This window comes from Mus pahari, chromosome 12, assembly GCF_900095145.1.
Source record: "Mus pahari chromosome 12, PAHARI_EIJ_v1.1, whole genome shotgun sequence".
NCBI lineage: Eukaryota > Metazoa > Chordata > Mammalia > Rodentia > Muridae > Mus > Mus pahari.
In genome coordinates this window covers 40,974,992-40,996,358 of record NC_034601.1, presented here as the reverse complement: position 1 = coordinate 40,996,358, position 21,367 = coordinate 40,974,992, and the positions used below count along the sequence as shown (strand labels likewise).

The 21,367-nt window shown below is 42.4% G+C and overlaps 1 protein-coding gene across 1 annotated transcript in view; it reads left to right on the top strand.

The window, feature by feature from the left end:
* The window catches only part of Nectin3 (nectin cell adhesion molecule 3), a 93,672-nt gene extending 73,889 nt beyond the window's left edge, over nucleotides 1-19,783 (top strand). Inside the window, exons 8-9 of the mRNA XM_021209681.2 lie at nucleotides 15,851-15,913; nucleotides 16,691-19,783. Coding sequence (XP_021065340.1) covers nucleotides 15,851-15,913; nucleotides 16,691-16,864 — 237 coding nt within the window. The 3' untranslated portion in view covers nucleotides 16,865-19,783. The remainder of the gene's footprint in view (nucleotides 1-15,850; nucleotides 15,914-16,690) is intronic.
* The last annotated feature ends 1,584 nt before the right edge of the window (nucleotides 19,784-21,367 follow it).

Sequence of the window (21,367 nt, the reverse complement as noted above, 5' to 3'; positions counted from 1 at the left end):
ATTTGGGGGCTTAGACACCTCTCTCTGTGTGACCTGACCCCACTACACCTAGTCTGGTACTTCCTGTGCTCCCCATGTGACCCCTCTTTTTTTTCACCAGTGGATCCTTGCTAATACTGGTCAGCATCCACCTCTGCTTAACTGATGGCATTAAGAGAAGTAAGCCAGGAACTGAAAGACAAATGCCATAGGCCTAGCATCTCACATATAAACTCTGAGTTGATCTGTTAGAGTTAAAAAGAAGGTACCAAAATGAAGCTTGCCAAGGATGAGGTCTAGTCACCTGTACAGCAACAGAGTAGCTAGCTTGTAAACTGTATTCATGTCTCAAAATAGCTATAAACTTGGATAGTTCGAAGGCTGTGATACAAGGAAAGACTAATTATCTTAATTTGATCCTCACATATACGTGTTTCAAGTTATCTTCTGGTCCTTACAGTCTCAGATGTTACGGGCCTCCAGTGTTCCAAGTATTGTGATAAAGGGGGGAGAAAGAAAAGCAGAACGCAGGCAGAGTCCTTGCTTCCAAAGCACCTCGCTTTGTTAACTATTGAAAAGAAGGCCCACATGAAACAGATTAATACATTCCTGAAGAGCACAGGCCCATGAGTTCTTTTCAACACCCTTGGTAGAGAGTTACAGATGTGAGGCTTTGTAGGCAGCTGACTGTGAGTTTCCAAGCTATTCCTCTTACATGGCTTTTCACAGATAACAGAACATTTGTATCCTATTTCAAGCCAGATTTCCCCAACACCCCAACGCTTTTAGACTGTCTTCTTGGGGCTAAGAGACAGGCTCTTTGTGCTTCGGGGTTCTTTTTTTTTTTTTTTTTTTTTTTTTTTTTTTTTTTTTTTTTTTTTAAATACACTGTAGCTGTCTTCAGACACTCCAGAAGAGGGAGTCATATCTCGTTACGGATGGTTGTGAGCCACCATGTGGTTGCTGGGATTTGAACTCAGGACCTTAGGAAGAGCAGTCAGGTGCTCTTACCTGCTGAGCCATCTTACCAGCCCGCTTTGGGGTTCTTAATGGTATCCAGGGAGGTCTCCCTGTATGGCTAATACTAATCAGAGTCACCTGCTGGCTAGGGCTATTGCTGCTTATCCTGGGAGTGGGGTGCATTTAAATGCCGGGTAAGTATTCCTCTGGGATCTGTCTGCCTCCCCCTCCCCAGTCCTGGTATTAAAGGAGTGTGCTACCACGGTGTGGCTCAGATACACATTTTTGAGTTGCTGTCTAGAAGTACATTTAGTTCTCTGTTAATAATGGAAATGCTTATGTCCCAACAGGCTGGCTGAGTCCTTTCCTCCTCCTAAGTAATGGAATGCCATCTTGCAGTGGCATTTGCTAGTCTCAGACTAAGTACTTGATTTTATTTGTAGTGTAAGCCTATTTTAGGAGCCAATAGTAAGATACTCCAACTCTGTTCAGTCATGAATTATGTATGCACGAAAAGGCTTTTAGCTGTCATTTATTCTTGGCATGCAGGATTTCTTGCCTCAGCAAGAATAACATCTAATAAAGTAGCCCCATTGTGTAACAAGTATGAATACTTGTTGTGAGTGTACGTATGAAGTAGGAGGAAGTGAAGAAAAGAAGACCACGTGACTGGCTCCTGTCATTTCTAGGCAGCAGATGTCTCCTGAATTTCTCTCCTTGGCATCACCTGATTCACTTTTCTCCTGAACCACTAGTGTATAACCAACCTCACATCCAGTCACTGCCCCTGGCTGTTGTTACTTAACTCATGAGCCAGCTGCCAGCACAAGGTACCTTTGAGCTCTTCACTCAAGTGTCACTGCAGGTGGGCTGCACCTCACAAAACCAGCATTGCAGTGACTTCTCTGATTCAAACAAAACTGCTTTCTAATTAAGAATCTTTTATGTGATGCCCCTCAGAGTTTGTAGCCTTTAATGAGTGTTCTGCTCTCTTACTTTGTACTGAAAATGTCCTTTGGGGACTCAGGTGCTAAAAGCCTAGTGTCTAGCCCGTAGTGAAAGGTGGAGGAGGTTGAACTTGGTGGAAGGAAATTAGGTCCTTGGAGGTGTACTCCCACAGGGGGATATCGAGACATGTTGTTTGCCTCTTCCTTACTCTCTTGCTTCCTGACTGACACAAAGTGAATGGTGTCCACTGGTCATTATGTACTGCCTTGCCACAGGCCCACATTTTCTAACTTTATCATACCCCCAGTAAATGAGTGTACTGTTGATGAGGGACATGATTCCTGGACCACATAATGTTCCAGTAGGAGGAACCATGAGAAAGTGAAGTCTGGTCTAGTGTATTGCCTATTGGCTCAGGTTCGTGGGTGTGCTCACTTAGATAGTAGATTGGATATGAGGTTTCTTGAGGCTCATATTAATGAGTTAAGGGCCTCTAGAGAGGAATTTGTGTTTGTTCTTAGGTTAGAGAATTTTACCATTCTGCATAAAGCCATTTCTGGGACAGCTTGAGGCATATATCCTCTGATGGTGCGTGCTTTCCCAAGGTGGTATGTGTTCATGTAAGAAGCACTTCTGCTTGTACTGGCATGAGATACAGTGCTGTACTTGATGCAGAAAGGGCAGTTTTCATTTTTCTTGAGAGTGTTTGCATGCGGGGCTGGAATTGCATGTAATAGGTAAGCCTTGGAAAGGAAAGCTTAGTTTGTGGGAATATCTAGAGATGAAGTGCTATGAGTGCCTCATCAAGAATGAGATTAGAATATGAGGACGAAGAACCAAGCAACCCCAAGCAGAGATTCTGGAGCGTTCTCATATAAATGTGTAATAATGTATTTATAATGAGAGCGAGGCTCTAGGCATGTACAACCCCTTGATTTGTTCCCTGGAAATGGTTAGGATTCATGGGTGGAGATGACTAGTTTGCTTGTAAATAATTTTCTATCTCTTTTTGTCATCTGTACACTTTAATTAGATACTTTGCTTTGCATATTGCAACTTAAGTGAACTTTTGCTATCTTGTGTATTTTAATATGAGAATTGAAACTATACCCTGAGATAAGAAATTTCATTAAAATATGTCTTATCAAGTTTCACTTTAAAAATTAAAATCCAGTGTGTCTACTCAGCAGAAGTCACGCGTTTGTTTATCCTTGAGAAGGTAGAGCACACCCTTCCTTCTGCATTTGCAGCAGCAAAGCTCCTAGAGGCCTGGGACAACTTTAGAAAAGTCTCAGGGTACCAAATGTGATAATGTGTACACTCTTCTCTCTTGACAATGAGTCTAATGATTTAGACCTATATGTAAAAATATTACCAAGTAATCATTTCTTCCTTAACTCTTTCATTTTAGTCTGTAATGTCCTGAATTAGGGAATTGTATATTGATATTTAATAATTCTCTCTCTTCAAGGTGTAAGCAAACGAGAGAGAGAGAGAGAGAGAGAGAGAGAGAGAGAGAGAGAGAGAGAGAGAGAGAGAATATGAATCTGCCCTCCAAACTGTTTCTTTAGCTCAGATAGGTGGTGTGACGTCACTCATGCCCTACCTTCTTCTGATGAGATAAAGATGACCTTAGGTGTGGGACGCTGGCAAGGACTGAGCATTAGGGTCTGTCCTTGGACACTCTGCCATCTCACCATTTGTGCTCTTGATTTTTCTGAGTCAAATTTGGAGAACTGTATATTCTTGAGACAGGCAGTTTCCAATGGTAGTTGGAGACACAGATGTGATAGTACATCAGCATGAATTTGAATCTTAACTCTACAAATATGAACATTGCCTCAGTTTCTTATAGTATAACATGGGAATAATAATTCTATTACTTACAATATTTATAATTATTATAAATATAATATTTTATGGTATTTTATAGGATATAAAAGCATATGACATCTACATTATCTTTGTCAAGGCCTGTCTGAGCATCACTTGGTGTAGGTATGCTTTCAGGAAAGTACCCATTAAATTTGTATGGAACTTTATTTTGAAACCTTTAGTCTTGAGTTGCACTGGGATGGCCTGAGTAAAGGAAGAATCCTTTGTATTTGTTACAAATCACAAGTGTTTTCTTACCACAGACAGACATGGCTCGTGGTAGCTCTCTTGACCAAGGGACATCACTGAGCCAGGCTTTGTGTTCTTGTCCTCTCCTGGCTTTTATTTTAACAACACTGTAGAATACCAAGGACTGAGAGCCTGTTTCTATGGACTTTCTTTCCTGTCCACAGCTCTGTCTCCTCCTTTTTGCAGGAAGCTCTAGTATCCAAATCATCTGTGGGGATCCCTCATAGAGAGTGGGGCAAAGGGCAGGTCCCCTGTGTCCGAAGCACCTCTGCAAGGTTTTGTTGAGCCCTGCCCCTTGACAGCCCCATTTAAGGCTTCAGAGCCTCTGCCAGTCTCTTACTAAACTAAGGAGAGTGCTGATAGATGAGAACTGCCAGGGAGTACATCGAGGCCAACCTTTAACTGCTACATGTTAGACAAGAGGGGCTATATGCAGAAAAATCTCCATTATTTGAGAGTCTAGTCCACATAGACGTCACATAGTTATTATGTGAAATGTGGGATCAAAGCCTACAGTGAGCATGGCTCATTGCATATACCGGGGAACCATGAATTAATTTTAAAAGAAGAAATAAGGGGGAAAGTCCAAACTTAGCGACATGTCACTTCTCACAGCATTCAGAAGACATTCCATAAATCTTTCAAAAGCCCTACATTCCCAAATACCTTTGTATTTTTATAAAAATGATATGTCAAGTTGAAAATAAAAGCTAAGGGTGGCTATTGAGTGCTCCCTGAGCTTGGCAGCTGGTTAAATAATAAGTCAAGAATTATTCAAGAAAACCTCTTTGGTCTTGATTCCAGTTTGTCTTTACAGAAGTACAAATTATCAACCGTCATAGGCTTCTTATGATCACTCATGAGCACTGTCTCCATGATGCTGAGGGTCTGTTGGAATATGAGTCTGTGAGTAACTTGCCATGTGGATAAAGTCATTCTTCTGCCTCACTTTCCCAAGTAGCTGAGATTAAAGATATCCTCTACCACACCAAATAGGTTTTGTCTCATTTCAGAAAGATACTTAATAGGTAGAAGGATATCATTCATGTTTTGAAGATCTGTACATTAGTAATTTTGTATGATAGCCAGTTATTTTGTATTATTCTCTTAGCATGGAGAAACCACTGCAGAGATTAGCGACTCCGTCGTTAAAACACGAGTACACACCTGGATACATTAACAGGAAAGTTTCTGTCAGAGACCAGGTTGTAACTGAGAATTTGCTTTATTGTGGCAGATGCCATACTATGTGAATGGCTTCCTAGTCTAATTCATCTCTTCAGTTGAATTCCTCCAAAATGAAACAGCAATGAAAAAATGGAAATACGGCCTTTTAAAAGTCAACTTCATGAACATGTAGTTTTATGTAACAGTGCTGCATTCTAAGTGTAAACCTTGATAAACACCAACATATGAATTCTATAATCCCTGCCCTACCCAAGACCATTTCAGTTACCAGAAACATTTGTCACATCATTATCACCTGGCCCACTTCCACATCTCTCCTGAGCAGGCACTGATGTGATTTCTCCTGCACTCTGATAGGTGTGCCTTTTGTCAACACCCACATATGAAAGGAATCAGCATGTTCTCCTGGAGCTGATGCTCTTGATCAACATGATGTGTTCCAGATTCATTCATATTGAAGGACTATATCTTACTGGGGTGTGTGTGTGTGTGTGTGTGTGTGAACACACACATGAACTTTTAAAATCACTTCGTTGTGGAAGACTGCTCTGATTTAACATTTGGGAATACTATGAATCGTTTCTTAGCTGATTTTTTGATGCCAGTCTCACAAGAGGATTCATCATGTCCTCTTTGTCCCCATCTGAGAAAGGAGTTCAGACTGATATTAGTCTGTCTTTGAGTGTTGGATAGGACTTAACAGTAAGCCCATCTTCTTAGGAGTTTCTTCTGCAAAGGATTTTGTTCATATCTTGAAGACATTTGTCTCTTTCATCTAGGTTGTTGACATTTAGCGTCAAATTGTTTATAGCATGATTTTATCCTACTAATTTAATGAGTTTAGTAATACAAATTGTTTTCATTTCCATTTCCAATGCTTTTATGTTTGCTGGTAGTTTCCAATTTTACTAAGTTTTCAAAGAGGCAGTTTATGGTTTTATAAGTGGTCTAAGAGTTTGTCCATTTTTACTCATTTCCCATTATAATTGTTTCTTCCTTCCTTTAGGTTTAATTTAAAAGTAGCAGTATTCTAGTTTGGACACTTAAAGTAGAAGTAATTCTTCGTTTGAAATCCTACACGTTTTGACAGTTTTTTGAAGTTATTACATTAACTTCAGAATATGAGACTGGGAATTGGCAGGTCTTAGGTTTGATTCCCAGATCTCCGAGGCTTTGTGGCTAGCCACCCTGGCCTAATCGATGACCTTCAGGCCAATTTGCAACTTTGTCGAAAAGAATGTACAGAGTGTCTCTGAGGATGACGTCTGGCCTCCAAACACCCATGCAAATTCATGGGTCTCAGCCAATGAACATGTAAATGAACAGATACACATACACACAGACACACACACACAGAGAAATGTATTTTCTAGTTTCCCTTGTTGTCTTCTTCCATCAATTATTTAGAAATGCTTATAAATTAGTAAATTGTGAAAATTAATGTAAATAAAAAACAATTAATTAAAAATATTTTACTATTAACCACCCCATTAATTCTCTAGCACCATATACTTACATATCTCTAGTGAGAATTAATGTCTATTAAAATGACTATAGAATTTTAGTCTCTCCATGCTGAGACTTTTTAAAGCCCAGCACCTGGTCTGTCTTCCTGCATTGTTGTAATTGTCATTGTGCTGTTGTTGGATGTAGTCTTCTACCAATGCCAATTAGGTCAAGATGGTTCATAGACTTGGTGACCCATAAGATATTTTTTTTCAGTTGATAAGAAAGGAGTGTTTGTTCCAGCTGTATACGTGAGTATATCTGACTTGTTTTAGCACCGTCAGTAAGTTATTCATGTATTTTTGTAATTCTCCTATTGGGCGGGTGCACATGGACTGAGGACTGCTTTGTCGTCTCTTCTTTATAACCTGGTCCCTTTTTTAAAATTATTATCATCTGACAATTTCTTACATGTGTGTAATAATTTCAGTGCTTTGCACCCCTTCCCCCAATACTCTCTCCTGCCCCCACTCCCTTTCCTGCTGAAACCCTTCTTTTCAACATGTCTCCCTCCTCCTCCTTCCCTGTCTCTTTGTCTGAATGACTCACTGAGTTTAAATAGGGCTGCCTGCATGAGCATGGCTTGGGGGATACTTCACTGAAGCACACGTAATTCCTCAGGGACTGAAGAAAGTGACACCCCTTCTTCTGGCCATCATTACATGTCAGTAGCCCCACAGGGAGCGGGACTTCCTAAGTCTTACTCTCACTCTCTACTGACTTGCTTTCATGATAGCAGAGGGTTCAGGCTCTAGGAGGGATCTCAAGCCTGCCTGGTATTGTAAACCTAGCTAAGAACCTGAGGCTGGGGAGGTCCTAAGACCAAGGGAGAGCCTACTTCTCCTGGAAGTGAGGCCTCATGGGTAAGGTGGTGTAGTTCCACAGTCCATCTAACCACTGGGGTGTGTGAACTCTGCTCCAGCAGATGAAACATGGAAAGCTAGGCTACATTTTACCCTATACTCCACCAGGTGTTGGGCTCGGGGGAAGCACTGATATACTGCTCAGGGGGTGAGAGAACAAGGAATTTCTAGGAAGGGAAGTTTACTGGTTAAGCCCTCCGGGTCCATTTAAATACCTCATCAACATGGAGACCTCTGTGTTATGAAACACTTGACCAGTGGTCATGTTCTTTATGCGGGGATCTGGTCAGGAGTGGTGCTGTGGCTTCTAAACCCACTCTACCTTGCCAAGTTTCCTGGCACGGTCCACTGGCCCACAAGGTAGGGCCTCAGGAGTCTTGCCCTCGTCGATGGTGAAATGTGGAGTGGCATGATCTTGGTCTGGTAACCAGTGCTATAGCAATTCTGTGACTACTGCTTTACAGCAATCCTCACCCAACCTCTGGATCTCAGATCCCTTCTGTCCCCTTTCCCATGATGTTCCCTGCACCTTGGGAGTGAGGGCAGGGTGACACAAGGTGCTGAGCACTTCACAGTCACTAGTTGTCTACACTTAGACTGCAAGTCTCTGTATTAACCCCTGTGCACCGCAATCAGAAGCTTTTACGGTGGAGCTGAGGCCTCTACTCATCTATGAATGTAAAATATTTAGAAGGCGGATCGATACTATGTCGGTTCAGCATAACAGTAGGAGTGGCTTTTCCCCTGGGCTGTTAGCTCCCCAGCTATAAGTTCTTAGCCAGGGTTACAGCATTAGACATGTTCCCCCCTGCAGGGTAAACCATCCAACTCTATGAAAGCCAGCCAGTAAGAATAAGTGTCCAGCTTGATTTTTCCATACTCTGTGACCAAAGTATGTAGTGTTTTCAAAAAAAGGGTGTTCCATAAAGTTCTAGTGTACAACCAACAGAAATGGCAAAAACCACATTGGTTTCGGGTCCTCTGGGACCTCTCTGACCAACAACTTGTGGGGCAGGCACCTGGCTTCTTGTTTAATAAACTGTGGCTTCTTGGCAGTGTGGTTGGGGGGTGCAGGAAGTAGTATTTCTCTGATGCACTGATCCTTCCAGGATCTTTGAAAACTTCTTTATTTCTTTTTTTAATTATTATTATTTTATTATTATTATTTTCTTTATTTACGTTTCAAATGCTATCCCGAAAGTTCCCTATACGCCCCCCCCACCCCTGCTCCCCTACCCACCCACTCCCACTACTTGGCCCTGGCCTTCCCCTGTGCTGGGTCATATAAAGTTTGCAAGACCAAGGGGCCTCTCTTCCCAATGATGGCCAATTAGGCCATCTTCTGCTACATATGCAGCTAGAGACACGAGCTCACGGGGTACTGGTTAGTTCATATTGTTGTTCCACCTACAGGGCTGCAGCCCCCTACAACTCCTTGGGTACTTTCTCTAGCTCCTCCATTGGGGACCCTGTGTTCCATCCAATAGCTGACTGTGAGCATCCACTTCTGTGTTTGCCAGGCACTGGCATAGCCTCACAAGAGAATCAGCAGAATCTTGCTGGCATGTGCATTAGTATCAAGTCCCCTACCTAGACATAATAAAAGCAATCTTTATTTCTAGTAGTGTCCTTGACCTGAAGTCACTTGTCCTGGTATGGTATAGTCACTCCAGTTTTAAACACTTCGAATGTTCCTCAGGCTTTTGTGATATGGCTTTTCCTTTTTGTTTTGAAGAAGGAAGAAGGATGTGTGTGTGAAGTAGCATTTTATTTTTTAGCCTAGGCTAGCCCATAAATTTGCATAATCCTATCCTGCTTCTCAAGTGCTTGCATTGCAGGTGACAACCTCCACACAGTGCTTCCTTTGCTTTTTTTGATACCCTCTTTGTATCACAAATGAATTTTATATAGATCATGTCAGTTGGATGAGTTGTAGTCATTCTAAAAATTCTCATCTTTCATTTCTATATGCACTCCATTCTTATGCCTATGCTTGGGTTTAAGTTAACAACTTATTTCTTAAATTTGTTCTGTCGATTGTTTATCCCTCATCCTTTCCCTCTCTCCTCCCATCCTCTGTGAGTCATTTGGTATTAACTTCTTTGTTGAATTATTAGTTACATATTTTTATTTTTACTATTTTTCTGTGGTTTCTCAAGCATTCGGCAAGTTTACTTTTAATTTACTGTCCTAGTTAGGGTTTCTGTTGCTATGATAAACACTCTCACCAAAAGCGACTTGGAGAAGAAAGGGCTTATTCCAGCTCATAGTTCTCAGTCACACCCATCGCTGAGGGAATGTGGGGTAGGAGCTCAGGATAGGAACTTGGAGACTGAAACTGAAGCAGAGGCCATGGAGGAGTCTGCTTACTGGCCTGCTCCACATGGCTTGCTCAGCCTGCTTTCTCAGAACACTGAGGACCCCTTGTATGGGTGGCCCTGCCTATTAAGGACTGAGCTGTACACTAGTACATTAGTGACATCAGTCACTAATGGAGAAAATACTCTACAAGCTTGCCTACAGACCAAGCTTATAAAGGCATTTTCTTCATTATGGTTCTCTCCTAGATAATACTGGTCTATGTCAAGTTGACAAAAACAAAAAACAAAACAAAACAAAACCCCAGCAATACTATGCTCTACTTTTAACATAATATTACACAACTTTATAGTACAAGAACTTTACCTCTGCCTCCTTACCCCCCTTAGTATTCTTAGAATAATTGAGGAATAGTTTAGTTTGTTTTTCATGTGTTATATAAACTTGGTAATCCATTCTTACTGTATTATTTCTTAAACCGTAATATATAATTTTGAAATGTCAGAGTTCTTATTGGAGTCAGTTTTCTTCACCACGGAGAATCCTTCTGTAACACTTCCGTGATAGAGGTGATCTGAGCACAAACTGTCTCAGCTTTTGTTTGTCTGGAAATTTCTTCATTTCGCTGTCTTTATTTAACATTTCTGTGGGGCTTACAATTGATACCCAGTTTAATTTTTTCATCACACACACATTAAAACTGAATTTGCATACTCTCTTGTCTCCCATGTTTTCCTTTATTGCTGGTAAAAAGCGAGGGATAATTCTTGCATAGTTTTTGCATATCTTATATCCCATTTTTCTTCTAGATAGATATTTGATTATGTCTTTAATATTGATTTTTCAGCCATTGGATTCTGAAATATGTTTGGGTAATATTACATATTTCAGTTCTTATGATGCATTGACCTTTTAGAAATACAGACTTTTTTTTTTAACCCAACCTGGAAGTGTTTGCTGACTTTCTCTTTCCACTCTGTTGTCTGCATTGAGAGTTTCTATATGCACATATATACTCACTGTATACCTGCATACACCCAGTCTCTAATTGGCTAGGAGGACATCTAAAAAGGTTTTCCACTTTAGCTTTTCAACTCTTTTTCATCCCGCTTTACCTTTATTAATGCTCACATTTTCTTTGTAGCTGTAAATGTATGGATAATAACCTTTTTGTGATCATCTCCACTGTGTAGTCTGGCTGGCATGGAACTAATCCTCTTCCCGTTTGGATTTCTCAGGATGCTGGAATTATATGTGTGAGCCACCATGTCTGGCTTATAGTAGACATATGAAAGAGTATCTATCATCTCCGGGTTAATTTTTTTATTGACTTTTTCTACTTTTTTCATGGTCATTAGATATCAATTAGGCACTGGGCATTGTAAATGTTACAGTTATTCCTTAGTAAGAATTGTGTTATTTTTCTGGCAGTATGAACATAAAAATCAACTTCATCTTCTAGAAGCTTATGTTTGTCCTAGAAGCTTATCCTTACCTCTAAGGAGGACAGACTCTTGTCTCTTAAGTGTTTTGGGTATGTGTTCCATATCTGTGAAGGCTTCATATGTCAAAATTTAATCCTCACTGTATCAAGAGGCTGGAATCGCAGTGCAGCTATACTGCTGAGAGGTGGCTTTTGAGACATGATTAAGATTAGATGCAGTCATTAAAAAGGATCCCCATAATGAAATCCTTTTAGTGGTGGCTTTATGGGAAGAGGGAAACCAGACATGCCATGTGTGTACTCCCTGTCTCTTGCCATGTGATTCCCTGTGTTGTCTTAGCCTCTATTAGCAAGAAGACCGACATTAAACACAGCCCCTCATGTATACCAACAGGACAGGGAGCTAATGTAAACCTGTTTTCTTGAGGTAACCAAAATGGAGTACTTTTGTATCATGTTGAGAGGGAATTTTTCTACTTTGGCCAGTTAGAACCTGAGCATTTCTCAGCTTTAATCGGGGTCTGGCAGTGGTAAGATCATAGTTCCCTACCAATATCTCTCCTCTAGTATCCATCCATTGTCTGATCGACTTGACCTGAGCCAGATGAACTCCCTCTGTGCCTAGATCTGAGCTTTTTCTGATTCTCTTTTTCAGTTGCGTTCCCCAGATTCTAGACACTTCAGCTCACCTAAAAGTAGAACTTATCCCTGTGAGTTCAGTAAGACGTTGATCATCATGAATCATCCTCTCCTGAAGGCAACAGAGAAGTCAGGGTGATCAAAGGTTCACTCAAGGTGTGTGTGTGGCGCACGTGTGTGTGTGTGTGTGTGTGTGTGTGTGTGTGTGTGCGCGCTTTATGCTACATAATTGTCTAATGTTTGAAACTCTTGTTCTGTGGACTTGGTTCACGGTTTATGGTATAAACCATCATAACTGGAGTCTCACTTGGTGGTCTATAGAAAAAGAACTAGGGCAAGCTATTTCAATAGAATTGAAGTCATTTTACCGACCTGACCTAATGGGAGGAAACAGGATGCCAGCAGACACATGGTACCATGTGGAGAGCAACCCTGGAGAATCCTGGAGCAAACATCTAGCTCAGAAAAAAATGGCTAGGGTCTCTGTGCCCCCAGAATTGTCCGTTTATTGGAAGTCGATTGAAAAGTACATTTACAGATTATCTTAGGTATTAACCTGAAGCTGATCAGAGAAAGAGGCACAAACTACACAGATAACAGAAACACACACACACACACACATACACACACACACACACACACACACAGTTTTCTTACACTTTTTCTCTTCTCAATTTTCCACGCTATTGTGCTCTTTTATACAGAAGAGAAACAACCTCCAGACATTGCTGGTTGCCTTCACTTCGGTAGATTTTATGTCTTTCCAGAAGATGGGGCGGCTTAGTCCATCACCAAATTCAAATTCCTTTTTCTTCCTCTGAGAACATGAGATGTAGAAACTGAATGAGACTATTAGACAGGCAAGACTGCTACAGATGACACTGTGGGCGGGACTGCAGCAGGACTTTGTCAGAGGTTCCTTGGTGCTGAGAAAAGACATTGGGGGTAGCTTTTACTTAATGACTTTTCTAAAAATCAACACAAATAGGTTTAGGTTTTACTGTACTATAGAGGATCCTGGAAGACAAACAAATGAAGTTATAAATAAGACGTATTTTATAAAGACATCCGGGTACCTCTTCAGAAAAGATTAACTGACCTAATTGATTTAGAAAACCTATGCCTGCCCTCTCTGGGGAGCTGTTACCTACTGTTTTATCAAATTACACTTTATTATGAGTGGCACAGAACAATTTCTTAATCATCCGTATAAAAAATAGAAAGAAAGCAGATACAGAGATCCTCTAGAAAAGCAAAGAAGCTAAGGAAAATACTAATTTTGCTTTAAGATATTAGTTTTCAAGTCACCTTTCCTTGAACCATGAGCAAGAAAATAATTTTTGAAGGTTGTGGTGGCGATGCTGCGTACCCAGCTTGGCTTGAGTAAGACCCTTGCTTTTGCTGGGACATGGGCTCTGGGGACCTGCCAGATTGTATGGTGCTGGAAGGGCACACACTTCTGACTCTGGCCTTTCCTAAGCCAGTGCTGTCTCTTTTAGGGGTAGAAGACCATGACATTGCTGGATGGGATAGTAGGTGAGACCTGGGTACTAGGAGAGGGGAGTGATATCCAACAGTCAACTAAAGCCAAGCGCCAGAAGGCAGGATGCCCAGGAACTCCGGGTCCTTACCACTAAGCATGCTGCTTTTCCTTAAGCAAACAAGATACGCATTCACTGTAAAATTAAGAAATCAAATATGACAGCTACATAGTATTGAATTTCAAGGGTTCTACATGACTGGCCACAGGTCCATTAAGATGACCTGCCTGGAATTTATTACCAGTATATATTACATTGTTAATGTCATCTGGTTGTGTTAAGAGCACCCTCACATCATGTTGCAGATGGCTCTAGGGGGAGGTAGCTTCTCAGAGGTAATTTATAATATGGCTAGCCTTGACATAGGAGACCAAGAACCAGCGTTTAGCTTCTAATCAGTTCATTAACTATTAACTTACTACAGAAGACAGGGTGGGATACAGGAATGAATGAAGAGTCTTATCTGTTTGAGCTGCTATAAAAACAAGCCATAAAAGGGAACTCAGAACAAACAGAAACATCACCTAGTTCTGGGGGTTGAGTATTCCAAGATCTGATACCTGGGGAAAACCCTTCTCCTGATATGGCCATCTCTCTGTCACCTCATAGTTTAAAGGAGAACTCTGTAGTCTCTTCAGTGCCTGATAAGGCAGCACTGTCCCCATTCATGAGAGGCCTACCCCCATGGCGTCACCTCTTCTAGTAACCCACCTGCTGTTATCGGCACACTGTAGACTAGGTTTCAGAAATGGCCTTGGGGGAGGAGCAGCAGACCAGACACGTTCAGTATTTCAACTGGAGTTGAAAATGACAAATGTTCAAGACTAGAAAAGAAGGCACATTATGAGGCAAGACATAATAGATGCACAGAGAACAGTGTGGAAAGCTGAGTGAAAGGATTGGCTGTGGAACAGAAAGACTCTGTGGGAAGGGAACCACGAGTTTAGTCAGGCCAGCAGATGGGGGAGTATTTCACTTACCAGAGCTTAAGGGGTAAACCTTCCAGACCAAAGGGACAGCAGAGCAAAGACATGCTGGTAGATATAGCCACACAGGGCATTCAGTCTTCCTCTTATTGTGTTTGCAGACCATCTCCTGTAGGCATGGAGCTAGAAGCAAGGGCCGTAAGCCTCAAAAACTTAGAATGGGATGTAATTATGTTTGAGTCGCAGTCTGCTAACCATCTGTGAGATGAGACACCTTAATCATGCCGAACCCCAGATTTAGTCACATGTCAATACTGTTGATAGGAAAACACAGTTTGTACTTCAAAGCAAGTAAGAGATGGTTTAATGTGGAGTCAGACATGAGTGACGATCGCCTGGAACTTAGATTCAGATTCCCCCAAACATGGTGGGAGCAGGAACTTGAGATTTTATTAGCTACAGAAGAAAGTTCTAAATCTAAGTATTTGCCAGATGCATGGATGGGTGTTCCATGTATGTGTTCTTAGATGTTACTTGATGACAGTCTCTAGTCCTTGGGCTAGGGGAAGCCAGTGGTCTACTGAGAATGCATTTCAAAGTTCTTGATAGCCACCAGGATGTTAAGTCAGACAGGAGAAAACACTGAATGGCTTTCAACATGACTAAAAGTAGAGGAAGGTAAGTTGGCTTTGGTCTGTAACATCTTTGTTCTCGTTGTCAGGGAGTGAGTGATCAGCTTTGTAGAATCTTTACCACAAGTGTGGTGGTCTCCTCAAACCCAGCAACCTCAAGGGAGACCAGTTTTATACAATGGCGTGTGTGGGTTAGATGAGTGAGAGAGTATGAAACTCCTTCCAGCACTCCATCTTGTTCAGGAGACTGATGAGAGAACAGTAGTGCTGTTATACGCTCTGATGGCTGCCTCCACCCGAAGCTAATACTGGGCCTTACAAATGATGTGGCACTTTAATGTATCAGGCAGAGGGGGCTGAGAAAGAGCCTTTGCAGTGGAGGTGATGTTCAAAGTGATGAGGTAGGAATTGGGGAGAAGAGAATGGTCACATGGGATGACTACAGGTAAAGGCATGCCATTGCCAGTTCAGCTCAGTCTTACCTGATTCAGAGCACCAGACTGTTCCACTGGGGAAAGACCAAAGCCCTTTGGTGCTTAAACTCTCAACTCATACATTCCCAGTTTACCCCAACTCTTGTGTATCACATGTTCTGGATATTTTCTCCCAGAAGAGGCCTAGACAGATGGGATGAGGGTAGAGAATATGTTGATATTTATGTTTTCCATCCTCCTAGAGAATATTTCACTCCACTGGTAGACATTTAGCAAGTCATGATTGGCTCCCTGTATTGGTTCATGTGTTGGTGCTTTACAGGTGTATGTCTTTTAATGTCTTCCAGACTGAACACTTGCCTTTGCAGACTCCGTTCAAAGAGAAAGGAGCTGGTGGTCTTCAGCCCTCTGTAAGTAAGGCTCATGCCGTACTCAGCCAGGTATCCTTTACCGTTCTGTCAGATGGTCATAAACATTCATCTTATCCACTGCTCCCTGTTTAAATGTCTGTACACGATTTGATAAAGGCCTCGAACTTGCTTCTTCTTGCAAGTAATCTAAAGAACACTGCTAAGTCATCTCAGAAGCAGCTGCCTTTTGTGTGAAACCAGTACCCAAGGCAGAGAGGGCCATTTCAGACATACCACAGAGCATCAGAGGCAATTCAGTCTAGAGTTAAGTGTCAGCTGTGGCTCAAGGTCAAGTCAGGAGGAAAGGTGAAGAGAGGCTATTTTGGGCAGTGTTTTAAAATCTCCCTTTGATCAGACATATGGTCAAATGCCAGTTCCTTTTGCTGTGTCCATGCCCTAATCCCCCAGTGCTGAATCTTGATATTTATTTTTGTTTTGTTTGATTTAACTCTCTGACTATCTCATATATTTCTTCCAAGCCAGAGCACTATTTGAGAGGCTCCTGACATTCACAACCTGGCTTCCCCTAGCTGACCTTGGTGGAACCCAATTCCTAACCTCAAATCCTAAAATTCCTCAGTGTTTGTAGGTTACCGTTACAGTTTGTAGTTACAAGGCACCAAATGACCGCACCATGGTGACTTGCCATCCAGTTCCCTTGTGGGGTAGGGTCAGGGTCATGGGCTTGAGTGAATTGGACTTTTGCTTGTTTTCACCATTGTCCTAGAAGAATGTAAACAGTGTCTCTGCTAATGTAAGCAATGTTTGAATTTCTAGAATGGACCAATTAGCAGGAGATTTGACTATGAGGATGAGAGCACAATGCAAGATGGGACTCAGCGCATGTGCCCCCTTTATAACCAGATGTGCCGCCAAGACCGAAGCCCTCACCAACATCACCCATGCAACCCCGAGAGACTCTACATCAACCCACGAGAACATTATGTGTGATTTTCCTCACATTATAAAGGGTGTTCTAACAAATGTTTATTCTTAGACCTGAGAGAGAAACTGAGGCATCGAAACGATTTCAGTCTTAAAGTGTGTTGGAAAGATCGATGAACGAATCAGAGCTAAGAGTAGATTGCTTAACTTCATTAAGGGTTCCTTAACCACCAGTTGTGTGTGTGAGCTCACCTGTAGCTGCACGTCACCGTAACTCTGCAGTTTAGGTACTAACACTTGGTCTCCAGTGGTGTGTTCATTTGAAGGGGAAGGCCCCAGCTGCTGGCCACCGCTTTGCTTGGGTCTCAGGCCCTGCTTGTCTGTCATTTAAACAGGTGGGAAAATGAGCCCCAAATCCAGTTCACTAATCATTAAGCTGGAATTTAGATTTCCCTAGCATCTCAGTACAATAACAATGCCTGCATACAGAGGCCGGAGGAAAGGAGCGGACTGCTGTGTCCAATGGTGACAAAGGCAATAGGAAGCAGCCAGCCTCCATGTTCTTGGGAACCAGTGTTAGTGCCCCGTGTCCTTCCTGGCCAGTAGGCTCCAAGGACTCCAAGGGACATCTGCCCTCTGTCCCCTTGGGACCAGCTGTGTCTACTTTGTCCCTGTTGCTACAGTCTTGTGTTCCATTGGCCCAATTAGCTCGTTTCCCACGTCTTCAGTCCTTAAAAATCCCTGCGGAAATGGGATGCAGTCCTTTTAGCCAGGTTTACATTCGCTCGCACAAGATAAGCTCAGTGCTCACCTCTTAGCTAGCTACTCTTCTTCATTCTTTACTCTTCTTCCATGTGTCTTATCTACTGAGAGAGAGAGAGAGAGAGAGAGAGAGAGAGAGAGAGAGAGAGAGAGAGAGAGAGAGGAGAGAGAGAAGAGAAAAAGAAAGCCTATTGGAAATGACCACAAAATAACCCCCACTCTTAAAAGCCTGGTGGAAAATTTGAAAACTATATATTTTTTTTTCTTTTGTAAAGCTACTTCAGTATGACATGCTTGCTGAATCTACATGTCCTCTATTCTTCTCCCCATGTCGCCTGGTCAGAGAGCCTAAAGAGATGCTATACAGGGAGTAATAGTAGCCTCTCTGCCAGGGTCGACAGCTACAAAGCTACACTGTGATGCTGTGCTGCCTGGCCCTCCTGTCTGCCTGGAGTTTTAGAACTTCTCCCTTGGCCAGCTGTCCATCACCAAGACTGACAATGGAGGACACAGAGGGAAACTTAAAGGCAAAACGGTCCTTGATGCATCATAAGATAGTGTCGCTTTACTGTGTGTCCTCGAAAGGCCAGGGTGTGTCACCGGTTTTAAGAAATAAAACACTTTACCTGTTACATATTTTTAAAAAAGAGAACAGTAGAAACAGGAAAATAAATAGTATACATTTCCAGCCTACGATTCAGGAGGAAATGAGAATATCACCAGATTTATAGTGACATGCCAAAGACACGCTATGTTGGCTTGGGTCCTCTGCTTCCTTTTTTGTTTGTTCATCTTTGTGGGATAAGTCATTTACTGGTTCTGCAGTAATATACCCACCCATTCCATTCCCTGGGTGATGGGCAGTTCTAGGAGCAAGGATGCTCAAATTCCATCGTATATCTCCGATAGGATTAGTGTTTTCAGAGGATACGGCTCCAGAGTTCCACTGGGTCTCTGCCCCATCGCTGCAGCACTTTGGATTTACTTTACTGCCTTTATAGCAAAGATGATGCCACCTTCATTGCTCAGAATGCCATTACTAAGCCAGTGTAACTAATATCATAGGATTCCCTGTGATTGTTTTCCAATAGTTAGGGCTGTACTGAGAGTTGCCTTTGACACTGAAGCATTCCATATTGCCTAGATGCTAGGGCCTGGAGTGTAGCACCCCCTCCGCCAGAAGGCTTTAAAAAATATCTTAATGCCGAAGACAGTTTCTAAAGTCCCGCTGGGAAGCAGATTGTAGAATCCACCCCACAAAAGCGGATTGTGGAGGCAGGGAGAGGGGTGGGATGTCTTCGTTTGTGCCAGAGAAAAGGATTTGGAAGCCTTTTGTCCTGTCCTTAGCACCGTCCCAGGAGGAACCTACTGTCTACCTTTCAGCCATTCTTAGTATTGTTAGGAAAAAGTTATTTTAGGGTGTGTGTACTGTCTGCTGCCAGCAAGTTCACTGTCGTCTGTGTCTATCAGCTATGAAAGTCCTTGGGCAAACTGCTATATTTGATAGTTGTTGGCCTCAAACACGGGTCACAAAGGCTTCATAATAGCTTATTCTAGCGCCTCCTGTCTGTACTCTATTTAAAAAGAAAAAGTTAGCTAAATACAGAACAGCTTTAAAAGGGTTTGATTAACCAGTCCCCTCATCTGAAGAATGCCATCCAAAATTAGTCTGCTGACCTCTGTATTTGGAGCCCTTGACGGTGCCATTTAAATTGGGAATCTAGACTGTAAAGGTCAGTAAGTGAGGTTGAGGGGCATAGCCACAGCTGGTCATGGTCTCCCCGTTACTGTTTTATTAAAGTTCACTGGGACAGAAGTAAATCCACATAGCAGTTTCCCATGGACTGCTGCCACTGTGTTCCAAGGAGGCAGGGGGACATGCTCACCCTCACCACAGCCCCCATTGCCTATCTCACCTGCCAGTATTGTGACTACTACAGTAGCAGGCCACCAGATCCGCTGCATCTCAGTCCACTGAAGCATCTGTACTGGCTAGAATCAGCCTGACCTAATGGGATATGAATGCAAACAACAGTGATTGTGTTGTATCCTCCATGAGAGTTCCCTCCATGCTTGGCATTTTGTATGGTTTAAATGTGAGGATACTGACATGCTTTGGAGTATATGACATTTTTATCTGTGCTAGGCATCTATATTACTATACACACACACACACACACACACACACAAACACACACTATATTACTATACACACACACACACACACACACACACACACACACACATGAGAGAGAGAGAGAGACAGACAGACAGACAGACAGACTAAAGAAAGACCCATTAAATGATCCAGTTCTTGCCATCGTTATTATTTTCTGTGTCCTGGTCACTGCTAAACAGGACCAAGTCCTTCACCCCAAGTTGTCTTTCATAGAAGACTAAGTTTTAAGAACTGTGTTTGTTGTTGCTTGTCTTTTTTTACACTCACTCTCCCCTTGGTGCTGTGCTGTGCCTACTGTGTAGAGTAGGGCCTGCCTTGAAATGAGAGGATCCCCCATTGTTCTCAGAACAACAGAACAGATCTATACTCAACTTTAACCCCTACTGTAGACTCTTAGGAGAATAAGTTAAAGTGTCTCAGGTATCAGTTGTCCCCACCCATGAACCAGAGGCTTTCCCTGTCAACTGCTCAGAACTGTGGTAATAACGGAACTAGGGAATGGTGGGTGAGAAACTGTATCTTCTCTCCAAACTGGCAAGTACCCAGGACTCCACTGTTTGGTATTGAACTTCAGCGTCCAGTGCCTTTGCCAGTATATAGAGACTGGAATGTTCCAGGGGAGAGCCTTCAGCAGTGCGGCAGTTTCAGTTTGATATCACCAATTGCAAAAGACAGGCATTCTATTATTATAATAAACATTGATCCCATAAAGTATTTCACATCTGGGCCATTGAGGTGGATCCTCGGGTAAAGTCCCTTGCCATGCAAGCGTGGGACGCTGAGTTCAATCCCTGGGGATAGCATAATAGTTAAGGAGAGACAAGGGCCCCACACACCTCATGCACATGAAATAAAAATAATAAATATTGTTAGAAGGTTCACCTCTGTCAGGCTTTAGGTAGGACTGAAGAGACATGTTAGAATTCATGGTTGTTCCTGCCTTACAAATCACTATTAATGAGCAGCTGTACTGAGTGCAGGATGGATTGGGTTCTAGGGCCAGCATCTTATATGATCATCTCACCAGATAGGCTCATACCCATTTTGTCCTCTTACAAGAGCTCCCATGGGAACGGACAGGCTCCTACTCCCACACCGCCTGGTTGTAGGTCCGTAGATCACCAGTCGGCTGTTGGCTTCTTTGTTTGGCAGGGAATGCAGTTGTCTTGGTTTTCTTTTTAGGGCAGGATAATAGCCTGCACAGAAAACTATAAGAGATGTTACAAGCAGAAAGCAAACGCATGTGCTCCCTTCTTTCCTGTAAATATTCATACGTAGTCCTCTGTCCATTAGGTTAAGGGACAAAGGCCAGCCAAACAAATCAGCTAAAGCAGCCTATACCAATTGGTTTGGTTTTGCAGGGCACTGACTTCTAACAGCCTTCCCTAGTCTTAATTAATAAAGACTCAACACCCAGGGTGGCAACATTCACAGCTGGCAAGAAGCCCGAGAAGGGTAGAAACGGCGATAGCTCGAGATACCCAGGTCACCACCTGCTCCTCTCAGCTTTGTGCTTCCCTTCTTGTGGGGCTTGAATGACAGACTAGCCTTCATCCTTAGGTCGTTTGAGGACTGAAAGAATCTAGGACTTTTATCCATATTAAGCCCGAAGCTACTGTTTGCAAACG